Source organism: Dermochelys coriacea, chromosome 12 (genome assembly GCF_009764565.3).
Source record: "Dermochelys coriacea isolate rDerCor1 chromosome 12, rDerCor1.pri.v4, whole genome shotgun sequence".
NCBI classification, from domain to species: domain Eukaryota; kingdom Metazoa; phylum Chordata; order Testudines; family Dermochelyidae; genus Dermochelys; species Dermochelys coriacea.
Window position 1 is genome coordinate 7,088,012 of NC_050079.1, and position 14,151 is coordinate 7,102,162.

General features: G+C 54.2%; 1 protein-coding gene across 17 annotated transcripts in view; it reads right to left on the reverse strand.

Moving 5' to 3' along the window:
* Positions 1 to 14,151, reverse strand: part of MTSS2 (MTSS I-BAR domain containing 2) — a 93,263-nt gene that overhangs the window by 7,754 nt on the left and 71,358 nt on the right. For 5 of the 17 annotated variants that reach the window (XM_043495215.1, XM_043495211.1, XM_043495210.1 and 2 more), the window contains one exon: positions 143 to 319. In XM_043495215.1, the coding sequence (XP_043351150.1) occupies positions 143 to 319 (177 nt within the window). Of the gene's footprint in view, positions 1 to 142; positions 320 to 2,354; positions 2,421 to 2,772; positions 2,893 to 14,151 lie in introns of all 17 variants that reach the window. The other 12 variants (XM_038367961.2, XM_043495206.1, XM_038367959.2 and 9 more) reach the window with 4 other exon arrangements.

The following is a 14,151-nucleotide window of genomic DNA, read 5'->3' on the forward strand; positions in this document are numbered from 1 at the left end:
GAGGGCAGGATCTGGACATCCAGGCACTCCCAGGGAACCACGAAGTGAACTGTGCAGGAGCAGCGCTCAAACCCAGCACTCAGTGCTGCAAACAGTCTCCATGGTCCCACGTTGCCCTCCCCTTGCTCCTTGACAGCTGTACCTTGGCGGCAATGGTAGCTGGGGACATCCTGGGTCTGGGCACGTCCTCCAGGTTAATTCCTGGGTGCCCCACGCTGGCAGAGCCCATCTCGGCCTCCCGCAGATGCTCCACGCGGTCCTTCCTCCGCTGCAGGGTGGTGACCACTGGCTGGTCGTAAGGACTGGCCTTGGACCAATCCTGCAAAAGGCAAGGCAGGCCTGGTAAGACAGGGGGCTTGGCCACAGGGGGACAAGAACGTAGCAAAGGGTTAGTGAGCATGGAAAGAAATAGAGGGGAGAGTGCAGGGGTGGGAGGGAGGGAAGGGTCCTGGTGGTAACACAGAAATGACTGGCTGGCTGCTTTGGAGTGACCACTGCAAATCAGCAGAGGTAGCGGCTGTGTGAACCGTCCTGCGCCACCCTGGATGGATGGGCTGGTATGCCAGGCTCTCGCTTCTTGGTGTACCAAAGCCTCTGTCCGTGGCCACATGTAGAGTATGAAGGCCGTGTGTGCGCGCAAATGTATGTAGGTATGTGTGTGCGTGCGTGCATGTGTGTGTGTGTACAGGGAGTCCCAAGGGGGATCTAGCCTGGATCATTCAGCCCAATGCCTAGTAATAACCTCCAGCCACAATCACACCATCATCTGGGCAAGATACCAACTCCACCCATTCCTTCCCCACCCATCCTTGCCTATTCCCCTTCCTGCCTATCCCCGCCCATCTCCCTCCTCACCTATCCCCACCCATTCTCCTCCCTGCGAATCCCCACCCATCCCCCTCCCTGGTTTTCTTCCCCCGCACCCCATCTATCTCCCTCCTGGCCACATTTCTATCCATTTTTTGCATTCTTCACCCCCTATTCCTTTCTTGTGTCCCATCTGACCCACATGTCTGCTCAGTCCCTTGTGCTAGCCCCCATTCTATGTGCCCCCTTCCTTGGCACCACAGAGCCTTTGTTTCAGTCTCCCGGCACTCAGGGAAATGACTGGCTCTCCCGCAACTCCGCTCGTCTCGGGATCACACTCAAGCCAGGGCTGGGCCCATTTCGGGGAAGTCCCAGGTGCCCCCTACGTCTCTGCTTCCCTCTGAGGTTGGCCTACGGAACGGCCTGTGACATCCTGCCAAGGCCAAGCTCAGCAGGGGTGGAAAGAAAGGAGGCATGTGGTGGCTAGAGAAAGGAGGAAGGGGCTGAGCGAAGGGGTGGCTGGAAGGAGGGAATTCCTCCCCTCCCACAGCAGCAAGTCTCAGAGCCCGGACTTACAGACTTGGGCTCAGGCCCCAGAGCTCGAACTAGCCATGTGGGTGTTTGGCCGGGCTGGAGCCCTGGGGAAGGGGTGGGTTTGCGAGCCCCGGCCCTAAGGTCTGTACAGCTATTTGCAGTGCCATAGCATGAGCCCCGGTCGGCAGAGCTGGGCTCCAAGACTCGCTGCCATTGCTCCTGGAAGGCCAATGTGCCCTGGAGCTCCAGGTGGAGCCAGCACCCCCAGCCCTGCAGGAGCTGGAGAAGACGTGCAGAAAGGATGGCCTGACCCCCCCAGGCACCAGGGGTGCTGAGCAGCCGAGTGACAGGGCCTGGGCTGGGGATCCCAGGGTAAGGGCTGGGAGGCGACTCAAGGGGAATGCAGCCTCGCTCCCTGTCATACAGGAAGCCGTGGAGTGGCCAACTCTGCTGTTGCAGCCAAGGAGCACAGAGGGTGAAGCCCCCAGGCCAGTGGGCCAAGCAGTAGGTTTGTTGGCCTGGCTGCTTGGCAAGTGCTGGAGTAGCTCGGGAAGCGGGAGAGACAGACACGGTGTGTCAAGCCAATAATCAACACCTACCGTGGCTCTGCTCATTCCTTACTGGCCCACCAGCACAGAAGCTGCACAGCTCCAGCAGCATTGGAGATACGGCTGCATACAGCCTGCTTTGCTTTAGAGCCACCGGCTAGCTGCGGGTCACGTAGTGCCGGGCTGCCCCAGTGCCCAGGTACGGCAAGGACCCGTCCCACTGGTCCACCATCTGGCCTGCCAGCCTCACCCCAGCTGGGCTCAATGCGGGCAGCATAGCACAGCCCAGTTCCAGCCCAGGGGCAAAGAGCCATCTCTCCATAAGCAAAGTACCAGAGAGTCTACCGCAGCCGCAGGGGAAGGCTCTGCCCTAGCCCCCTGTGGGGAGGAGAGACGTGATCCAATGTCTCCCATTTCCAGACCTCTGACAGGGCCTTGCCCACAGACACGCTGGGAAATACACACCAGGCTCAGGCTTCTTCGGGAGCTTCCTTCAGTCCTGGCCACATGAGCTACATTCATAGGTTTCAGCTGAAACACAGCAAGAAACCGGTGGTGAAGAAAACCCTGCACTCAGTTCTGTGCCATGTCCCCCCGCAGCCTGGGAGCTGAGCAGCATGGCAGGCAGGGGAAGGGAAGCCAGATGCACACCAGGGCTTCAGAGCCCGTGACAAAGCACAAAGCTAGTCGAGAGCCAGGGCAGCCCAGGAGTGGAGATGGAGGGGGAGGAAGGGGAGATTAATGGGATGGGAGGGGTGTGTCTCCCAAGAGGCCCCCAGGTGCCGTGCATTGTGCTGCCCCTGGGGTATCTGCATGGGAAACGTAACCCCAGTGATGCGAGACAGACAGACAGAGAAGGGGATGTTGCTGATGAAGGCTTCACCTTTTCACCGCCTGAGCACGCCCCTGCGGTAGAGCTAGAACTAACCGAGGTGGGGGAGCTGCATTCACTAACTGACTGGCCGGTTTCCGAGGCCTCGGAGGATGCGGAGCTGGAGGACTTCTGCCATGCCCAGAGTCCGTCAGTGGGAGCGTCAAACAAACACACAGAGAAGGAAGACAAGAAACCTGGTTACAAAGCCAAAGGCATGCAGCAGGGGAGGAGAGAAATGCACCCCCCAAGCCCGGGAGCATCTGGGCCAGCCCCACAGCCAGCAGTGCAGACACAGTTGGAGTGTCCCGGTGAATGTTAGGTACAGACAGACAGCCTCCAGGCACGCACACACATATCCTCCTTCCCTGTACATACACCCCCCCTTCCCTGTACGGATGTACGTGTACACACACACACACGCACACACACCCCTCCTTCCCTCTGTATGCACACCCCCCATTCCCTGTAGGTACATACACACACACACACACACACACACACACGCACACCCTCCTTCCCTGTATGTACACACACATGCACACACACACACACACACACCCTCCTTCCCTCTGTATGCACACACACCCCTCCTTCCCTGTACGGATGTATGTGTACACACATATGCACCCCCCCCCCCGTATGGATGTACGTATACACACATACACACACACACACCCTCCTTCCCTGTATGTACATACACACACACCCTCCTTCCCTGTATGTACACACCCATGAACACACACACCCTCCTTCCCTCTGTATGCACCCCCCCCCTCCTTCCATGTATGTACATACACATACACACACATGCACACCCTTCTTCCCTCTGTATGCACACACACCCACCAACCCCACACGCAAACACACATCCCTCCTTCCCTGTACATATGTGCACACACACACTGTCCTTCTCTGTACATACACACCCACACACTCCCTCCTTCCCTGTACATAAATATGTACGCAAACACATATCCTCCTTCCCTGTACATACATATACACACAAACACCCTCCTTCCCTGTGTACGTGCGCACACACACACACACTCTCCCTGACTACGCATACATACTGTGACAAAGTTCCAAGCCTGTAATTGTGGGCACCGTGCTTCCTGGCAGATCCAGGGGCCTCAGAAACTCACTGAGGCCCCAACGTGACCTTCCTTTCACAGTGCAGTGGCCAGAGTCACGGCCTATTGAGTTACTTTCATCACAGGCTAGTACGGGAGATGGGAAGGGGAAATGCCCCACAGTCTGTGTTGCTCCGTAGAGCCCAGTAGGCACAGTTCGCCCTCCTGAATGGACCGAGTCTGGCTTCCCCTCTCAAGGGGATCTCTGTAGAGTATGGGGGTGGGGGAGGTGGGGCGACCCAGGCCCACCCTCTACTCTGGGTTCCAGCCCAGGGACTCTAAGGATAGCAGCTGTTGGTGGCTTTCCCTCCACCACTAAACGCTGCTTTGATTCCGTGGGCCTCTTCCCCCGTAGTCCCCTCTTCCTAGCTTCACCCCTACCTCAGGATACAGCAATGCTTCCTCCTCCAGCTCCCTTCACTTGGGCTCTCTCTAGGGAACTGGAAAGGAGAGCTTTTAAGCAGTCTGAGGGAGACCTTCATTGGTTCCACCTGTCTCCATTAGCCTAATGACCTTAATTGGTTAGTTGGCTTCAGGTGTCTTGATTGGCCTGGAGTCGCCTTTGTTTGGCTATCCAGGGAGCAGGGACCTGCTCATCCTGAGGCTGATATACCTGCCTTCCACCACTCTCCTGCCCCTTTTGCGGCATGAGGGAAACCCTGGCACACATATATCTGGAGTGTATCAGGCTGCAGCCCCTATTCTGGCTCCTCACCAATATTTTATTACGTTTTTGGTTGCACTTCTCCCCTCACCTTCTCATTTATGCACTCCCTATCCGTGGCCCCACAAAGTCACGGGATGTCCTGGTCAACCTCCTCCTGGCCCTAGCTAAAATGGCCATCTATAAAACCAGAGTGAGGAGGTTGGCTGATGGAGTCTCCTGTGACTGTGGGGCCTATTTCCGATCCTCGGTCCGTTCACGTATCCGGGCAGAGTTCCTCTGGGCGGCGTCCTCTGACTCCCTTGACGCCTTTGAGGAGCAGTGGGCTCTGTCCGGGGTTCTCTGCTCGGTGTCCCCGTCCGGTTCCCTTCTTTTGACCCTTTGACCGCACTCCTGTCCCTGTTCTTTTATTAGTTGTCCCCCGGAATTATTTGGGCATCTAGGTCCTGTGGATCCCCCTTTTAGGCTGAGGGGGATCCTTTAGCAGTGGACGGGCTTCGCCCGCCCACTTCCCGGATCCCAATAAGACCACTCTCCTGCCCCTTTTGCGGCATGAGGGAAACCCTGGCACACATATATCTGGAGTGTATCAGGCTGCAGCCCCTATTCTGGCTCCTCACCAATATTTTATTACGTTTTTGGTTGCACTTCTCCCCTCACCTTCTCATTTATGCACTCCCTATCCGTGGCCCCACAAAGTCACGGGATGTCCTGGTCAACCTCCTCCTGGCCCTAGCTAAAATGGCCATCTATAAAACCAGAGTGAGGAGGTTGGCTGATGGAGTCTCCTGTGACTGTAGGGCCTATTTCCGATCCTCCGTCCGTTCACGTATCCGGGCAGAGTTCCTCTGGGCAGCGTCCTCTGACTCCCTTGACGCCTTCGAGGAGCAGTGGGCGCTGTCCGGGGTTCTCTGCTCGGTGTCCCCGTCCGGTTCCCTTCTTTTGACCCTTTGACCGCACTCCTGTCCCTGTTATTTTATTAGTTGTCCCCCGGAATTTTTTGGGTATCTAGGTCCTGTGGATCCCCCTTTTAGGCTGGGGGGGATCCTTTAGCAGTGGACGGGCTTTGCCCGCCCACTTCCCGGATCCCAATAAGACCACTCTCCTGCCCCTTTTGTGGCGTGAGGGAAACCCTGGCACACATATATCTGGAGTGTATCAGGCTGCAGCCCCTATTCTGGCTCCTCACCAATATTTTATTACGTTTTTGGTTGCACTTCTCCCCTCACCTTCTCATTTATGCACTCCCTATCCGTGGCCCCACAAAGTCACGGGATCTCCTGGTCAACCTCCTCCTGGCCCTAGCTAAAATGGCCATCTATAAAATCAGAGTGAGGAGGTTGGCCGATGGAGTCTCCTGTGACTGTGGGGTCTATTTCCGATCCTCTGTCCGTTCTCGTCTCCTGGCAGAGTTCCTCTGGGCGGCGTCCACTGACTCCCTTGACACCTTGCAGGAACAGTGGGCATTGTCCGGGGTTCTCTGCTCAGTGTCCCCATCCGGTTTCAGAGTAGCAGCCGTGTTAGTCTGTATTCGCAAAAAAGAAAAGGAGGACTTGTGGCACCTTAGAGACTAACAAATTTATTTGAGCATAAGCTTTCATGAGCTACAGCCCATGAAGCCGTGAGCTTCATCACATCCGATGAAGCGAGCTGTAGCTCACGAAAGCTTATGCTCAAATAAATTTGTTAGTTTCTAAGGTGCCACAAGTACTCCTTTTCTTTTTTGTCCCCATCCGGTTCCCTTCGTTTGACCCTTTGACCGCACTCTTGTCCCTGTTGTTCATTAGTTGTCCCCCGTAATTATTTGGCTTTCCAGGTCCTGTGGACCCCCCTCTTAGGCTGGGGGGGGATCCTTTAGCAGTGGACGGGCTTTGCCCACCCACTTCCTGGATCCCAATACGACCACTCTCCTGCCCCTTTTGCGGCATGAGGGAAACTCTGGCACACATATATCTGGAGTGTATCGGCTGCAGCCCCTATTCCAGCTCCTCACCAATATTTTATTATGTTTTTGGTTGCACTTTTCCCCTCACCTTCTTATTTATGCACTCCCTATCCGTGGCCCCACAAAGTCACAGGATCTCCTTGTCAACCTCCTCCTGGCCCTAGCTAAAATGGCCATCTATAAAACCAGAGTGAGGAGGTTGGCCGATGGAGTCGCCTGTGACTGTGGGGCCTATTTCCGATCCTCCGTCCATTCACGCCTCCGGGCAGAGTTCCTCTGGGCGGCAACCACTGACTCCCTTGATGCCTTTGAGGAGCAGTGGGTGCTGTCCAGGGTTCTCTGCTCGGTGTCCCCGTCCGGTTCCCTTCGTTTGACCCTTTGACCACACTCCTGTCCCTGTTATTTCATTAGTTGTCCCCCGGATTTATTTGGTGTCCAGGTCCTGTGTATCCCCCTCTTAGCCTGGGGAGGGAATGCTTCGGCTGCTCACTTCCCGGATCCCAATAGGACCACTCTCTTATATCCTTCTGGTCTGATTCTGTCACATATCCCTCCCCCCTGCTCAACACTAAGGGACTGGGCAACTTGGGTCGTCGTGCAATGCACCCGCGACTGGCCGTCCGCATTGCCGTGGCAACTTCTGGCTCTGTGCTGTACGCGGAACTGGAAGGGTTGGAGGGATAAGAACCATCTGGTCACCCTCGCATTTTTCTCCTTATTCTGTTGCATCCACTGAAGAGGGGCATGGTTGGTCATGAGGATAAACTGCCTTCCTAGCAGGTAGTATTGCAGTGTTTCCATTGCCCACTTAACTGCAAGGCATTCCCTCTCGACCACCGCATACTTCTGTTCCCTTGGGAGGAGTTTCCTACTAAGATAGAGGATTGGGTGTTCTTCTTCTCCAGCCATCTGGGATAGGATAGCCTCTAGTCCTACTTCGGATGTGTCTGTCTGCAAGATGAATTCCTTAGTGAAGTCTGGGGCTATAAGTACAGGGTCACTGCAAAGGGCTGTCCATAGATCTGGAAATGCCCTCTCTGCTGTATCTGTCAATCATACCATCTCAGGTCCCCGAGCTTTTATTAGGTCCGTCAGTGCACTTGCCCTGGTGGCAAAATGGGGAATAAAGTGTCGATAGTACCCCACTACCTCCAAAAATGCCCGGACTCGTTTCTTGAGTACCGGTCGGGGCCAGTTTTGGATGGCCTCTAGTTTATTGAGTTGGGATTTCACTACACCTCAACCCACAGTGTAGCCCAGATATCTAGCCTCTGTTAATCCTATGGCACACTTAGCGGGGTTTGCAGTAAAGCCAGCGTGCCTTAGGGTATCTAGGACAGCTTCCACCTTTTCCAGGTGAGTTCCTCAGTCTGAGATATGAATAATCATCCAGGTAGGTAGCTGCATAACTGGCAATGGGGTGCAATAGCTTATCCATGAGCCGCTGAAGGGTAGCTGGGACCCCATGCAGACCGAATGGGAGGACTTTATATTGAAAAAGACCCTCTGGGGTGGAGAAAGCAGTCTTCTCTTTTGCATCTTCAGCAAGGGGGATCTGCCAATACCCTTTCGTTAAGTCTAGAGTGATCAGGAAACCGGGCATTTCTTAGTTGGTCCACTAACTCGTCTATCCAGGGTATAGGATATGCGTTGAACTGGGATGCCTCATTCAGCTGACAGAAGTCATTGCAAAACCTTGTGGAGCCATCTGGTTTGGGTACTAGCATGATCAGGCTAGACCACTGACTGTGGGACTCTTCAATTACCCCTAACTCCAGCATTTTCTTTACTTCTGCTCTGATTTCTTCTCTTTTGGCTGCTGGCACCTGGTAAGGCCTCATCATTACCTTGGCCCCGGGGTTTATAATGAAGTGGTGATATGTCTCAGTTGTTCGACCTGGCCGAGATGAGAATATGTCTTGGTTCGGTTGATCATCTTGACCACCTCCTCTCTTTGGGCTGGTGTTAAATTGGGAGACACCTTCACCTCCTCAGGGTTTTTGTTCTCCTGCAGTGGGTCCTTTTGGGCAACTACACATGCTTCTTGGGTACGCCAGGGTTTTAGAAGGTTGATGTGGTACACTTGTTCTTGTTTTCTACGTCCTGGTTGTTGTACCTTATAATTTACCTCTCCTATAGATTCAACTATTTCATAGGGCCCCTGCCACTGGGCCAAGAGTTTACACTCTGCCGTGGGTACTAACACCATTACTCGATTTCCAGGTTGGAACTGCCGAACCTTTGCTTGGCGGTTGTAGTGAATTTGTTCGGCTTTTTGGGCCTTCTCCAGGTGCTCCCAAACTATAGGAGTGACTTGGGTTATATGGTCTCTCATTTGCAATACATGCTCAACTGTATTCTTCCCTGTATTGGGTTCCTCTTCTCAGATCTCCCTAGCTATATCTAGTATGCCCTGGGGGTGGCGGCCATATAATAGCTCAAAGGGAGAGAATCCAGTGGAGACTTGAAGAACTTCACGGATGGCGAACATAAGCTAGGGCAACAGGGTATCCCAGTCTTTTCCATCCCTACTTACCATTTTTCTGATCATGGCCTTGAGGGTCCGGTTGAATCTCTCTACCAAGCCATCAGTCTGCTGGCAGTAAACCAAGGTTCGCAGAGTCTGGACATGGAGCAGAGAGCAGAGGTCCTTCATCAGTTTAGACATGAAAGGCGTTCCTTGATCCGTTAGAATTTCTTTCAGTAGCCCTACTCGGGCAAAAATTTCCACCAGTGCCTTCGCTATGGACTTGGATGCCATATTTTGTAGGGGAATGGCCTCTAAATACCTGGTTGCATAGTCCAAGATGACAAGCACATATTGGTGACCTCGAGTTGTCTTCTCTACAGGCCCCACCAGGTCCATGGCCACCCGCTCAAAAGGGATCTCGATGAATGGTAGGGGTACCAACGGGGCTCTTAGATGTGGGTGAGGGCTGTGCAACTGACACTTGGGGCAGGAGGCGCAGTACCGCCGGACATCCTCATGTACCCCTAGCCAAAAGAATCTGCACAAGATCCGTCCCTGAGGCTTCTCTGCCCTCAAGTGTCCCCCAGAGAGATGACTGTGAGCGACACTTAATATTGCCCTCTGATGTTTTTGTGGTACCAGGAGCTGGTTTACCAATTGTTCCTGCATTTGTACCACCCGATACAGGAGGTTCTTCTTGATAATGAAATAGGGCGCTGGCCCTCGGTCCTGTCCCTCCATGGGCTCCCCATCTATCTCAGCCACCTCTTTTCTGACATTACCATATCTGGGGTCTTCTGCCTGGTCTTGCCTGAAAGTCTCTCTTTCGGGACCTATCGACCTGAACTCCAAGGGACTGGCCTCCACCTCCTCGGTCAGTTCGGTGGCATTGGGGCTGGGACCAGACTCTGCTTCCTCTTCTTCCCTTCCAGGGTCTCTCCCTCAGCTCCCCGTGCCCGTCGGCCTACCAGGGCCATGTTCTGGCCCTGAAGCAGAATCCAGGTGCCCAAAGACTTCGTCGCCTTCCTTTCCTTCTTGGTTTTTCTGCCCTTCCTGGGGGCGGGGAACAACTCTGAAGATAGTTCAACAAAGAAGTGTGGGGGGGTGACTTTCTGTTAGGGATGACTCCTTCACTTCGGAGTCTTCTCCTCTGTCCCGCCCCTCTGGCGGGAGCAAATTTCCAAATCCTGGGAAATCCCTTCCAATGAGCATTGGGTATAGGAGTTTTGGGACCACCCCTGCTTTTACCCTTGTGATGGTTCCCTGGATTTCTATCCTTACTGGGATGACAGGATAATAACTAACAGTCTCGTGTACACATGTTATTTCCGTACGCTTGGACTGTATTAACTGGCTACGTTTCACTAGTGTCCCTGAAATCAGGGTGACAGCGCTGCCAGAGTCCACGAGCGCCATCGTCTCTACCCCATTCAGTTTTACTGGGTTTGTATATTGGTATGGGGTGACTGCGACCTCCATAAGGTTGATTAGGGTGCATGGGTCTGCCCAATCCCCCAGGTTACACTGCATGGGCTCCTCAATATTGGGACATTGTGCCACTAGGTGTCCCCATTCTCCACATGCATAACATCTATAAGGGGCTCTAGATACTCCTTTGTCTCTTGAGTTAGGGTTCTTTGCCCCATGGTTCCCCCTGCTCAGGCTATTCCCCCCTTTCTGGGTTCCCAGCTGTTCTGTGGCCACAACTTTCTTCCACCTGGGACTCCCTGGATGCCTGGTTATCTGACCTTCTAGGGTCAGGCCTGGATACTTGTTTCGGAAGGGGGCTTCTCTGGGTAGTCGGGACAGCTCTTGGGCCACTATCTGTTTCTCCACCAAAGTGATCACGAAGATCTGGAGGCAATCCCTTCATATAGCGGACTATGACCAACGTTTCCAACATTTCCTCTGGGTTGTATGCCTCAGGTCGTAACCATTTTCGTGCGAGGTGGATGAGGTTGAACAATTGGGACCTCGGAGGCTTGCGCTCCTGGTATCTCCATTCATGGTATTTCCAGGCCCGTACTGCGGTCATTACCCCTGATCACGCTAGGATCTCCGCTTTCAGCTGAGGGTAGTCACAGGCAGCTTCAGTGGGCATGTCATGTTAGGCTTTCTGGGCTTCTCCACATAAGAAGGGAGTGAGGATGCTGGACCATTGGTCCTGGGGCCATGCCTCTCGCAAGGCGGTCCTCTCAAAGGATAGGAGATATGCCTCTATGTCATCATTGGCAGACAACCAGCAGCCCTCCATACTTGTGACCCTTCAGACCCTTGTTTTTTGGCAGAGAGGGCTTTCAGCTGGTCTACCACTTCCTGTAAAAGGGCTCGATCCTGGGAGGCCTGCCCTATCAATAATTGGTTAGTCTCTTGTTATAGCCGCATGGATTCTTGTTGTGCCATCGCATGGACTTGGGTGGCCTCCTGCTGGGCTGCAGTGGCTTATATCAGTGATTTTATTACATCTTCCATTGTGGTGAGGACACCTAAACCTTGTGCACTTTTTTTTTTTTAATTCTCCCCTTCTTCTGCTGCGCGGTGAAGGATAAGCCAACTATCCCACCTCTCACACCAGTTGTGACAAAGTTCCAAGCCTGTAATTGTGGGCACCGTGCTTCCTGGCAGATCCAGGGGCCTCAGAAACTCACTAAGGCCCCAACGTGACCTTCCTTTCACAGTGCAGTGGCCAGAGTCACGGCCTATTGAGTTACTTTCATCACAGGCTAGTACGGGAGATGGGAAGGGGAAATGCCCCACAGTCTGTGTTGCTCCGTAGAGCCCAGTAGGCACAGTTCGCCCTCCTGAATGGACCGAGTCTGGCTTCCCCTCTCAAGGGGATCTCTGTAGAGTATGGGGGTGGGGGAGGTGGGGCGACCCGGGCCCACCCTCTACTCTGGGTTCCAGCCCAGGGACTCTAAGGATAGCAGCTGTTGGTGGCTTTCCCTCCACCACTAAACGCTGCTTTGATTCCGTGGGCCTCTTCCCCTGTGGTCCCCTCTTCCTAGCTTCACCCCTACCTCAGGATACAGCAATGCTTCCTCCTCCAGCTCCCTTCACTTGGGCTCTCTCTAGGGAACTGGAAAAGAGAGCTTTTAAGCAGTCTGAGACCTTGATTGGTTCCACCTGTACCAATTAGCCTAATGACCTTAATTGGTTAATTGGCATCAGGTGTCTTGATTGGCCTGGAGTCGCCTTTGTTTGGCTATCCAGGGAGCAGGGACCTGCTCATCCTGAGGCTGATATACCTGCCTTCCACCACTCTCTTATATCCCGGATCCCAGTAAGACCACTCTCTTATATCCTTCTGGTCTGACTCCATCACAATACACACACACACACAAACACACACACACATTTATCCTCCTTCCCTGTACATATGTATACCTACACACTTTCCTTCCCTGTGTACACACACACATGCAGACACACTCCCTGTGGATGCACACATGTACATGCTCACTACTTATGAACCCCCACCCACCACGTCATACACCCAACACACAGAGATATAAACACCATAAATACACTCCTGCATACGTACCCAACTGCACTCCATATACACTTCTCAGACAGGTACACCCTCCATGTACCATCCAGACACACCAATGCCATCCCCACACAATCATATAGTACAACCCCCCCATTTACCCATTGAATACCACACTGGATACACTCATGCCATGCACACACTGCATGCACTCCCCCAGCGCACATCATACTCACACACACATTCCCTATACACACTCCCCATGCCTGACACACACAGACAACACACCATACGCACCACCCTGTACCCTGTTGCTGCGTCACCCCCAGACCAAGGCATGATGACACAGTCACAGCATTGGCTGAAGGGTGTGCACGGTCCAGGGGCCATAGTCTCTTTCTGAAGAGCCTCTCCTGCTACCCTCTCATGAGAGGGAGGGACAGAGCAGCCCTGCTGCCACTCCAGACCGCCCCTCCCTCTGCCCCCGGGGAGTACACCCTGCTCTGGCTGGCCCCCAGCCCCATCTCCCAGGGACAGAAATAGAGTGTGGGGTGCTGTGCACTACCCCTCCATTCAGCCCCTCTCCCCAGCTTCAGTTGCCTTCCCTCTGGGCTGGCCTAGCCTAGGATTCCTGAGGGACAGCTGAGTATGCCACACCCCAGTCATGGCACTGCCTGTCGCAATGGCCATGCCTTGGCTGAGAGCAGACTCATGGAAAGGATGAAGGCCAGGTCCCCTACCCCAACAGTAACCCGGGGTGGACCCTGCTCCTGGACATTACCCAGTCTTGTTCACTCAGCCGGCGTCCAGTCCCCAGCCAGACCAGCAGGAAAGCTGCCCAGTGTTAGTGAGACTGGCTTAGCGCATCCACATCACACGTTACCTCCCCAGTTATGAACTCAGCCGCACCAAGCTGCGTTAGGGTTAGAGCCAGAGCCAGGGGTGTGAGCAGCCGTCTGAGTCGTGCATGCAGCCTGTGGACGCTTTGCCCTTTGCCCACAGTGTCCCGATCATCCTGTGGGAGCCATGTCCCTGCCACAGCCAGGGCCGTCAGAGAGAGAGCCAAACAACGGGCCAGCCACCGCCACATGTGGAAACTCATCACAACGCCAATCCTGGCTGCCCTAAACGGGGTGCAGGGACAGCTCTGCAATGTGGGCCTCATGCTGCTGACAACGTGCACTGCCCTTAGCAGTGCTTTCCAGACCTACCATGCCCAAGCAATCCAAGCGCTAGGGCCTGCTGGTCGGTGCTACAGACTGAGGGCTTCTGGCTTTCACGCGTCAGACTTGAAAAATTAGAGGGAGGGTAACTACTGGCAAATAAAATGAGTGGAGGGCAAGCCCAGCTTCCCAGGGGCTGCTCCTGATGCCAGCAGCCCCGTGTGAAGCCGATGATGGGTGGGGAAGAGAGCAGGAGCTATGCTGTATCTGAATACCGTGCACCACTGGAATTCCATGCTGAGAGCCTGGAGCCTGAAGGCACAGCAGGGCAGTTGCCTAAGCCATCTCATCCCTCCCTGCTGCTGGCTTTTGCGAGTCCTTTGCAGTTCCATGCTAAAGGCAGGATGCCTGTGGCATGGGTCACTCTGAATATTTCAGTGCATGTCACGGTGAAGTGTGGATACTCTCCAGAAAATGTCATTCCAGGGTTCCAGGCTTCCCGTCTCTCCCTGATGCAGACAGAAAGTGC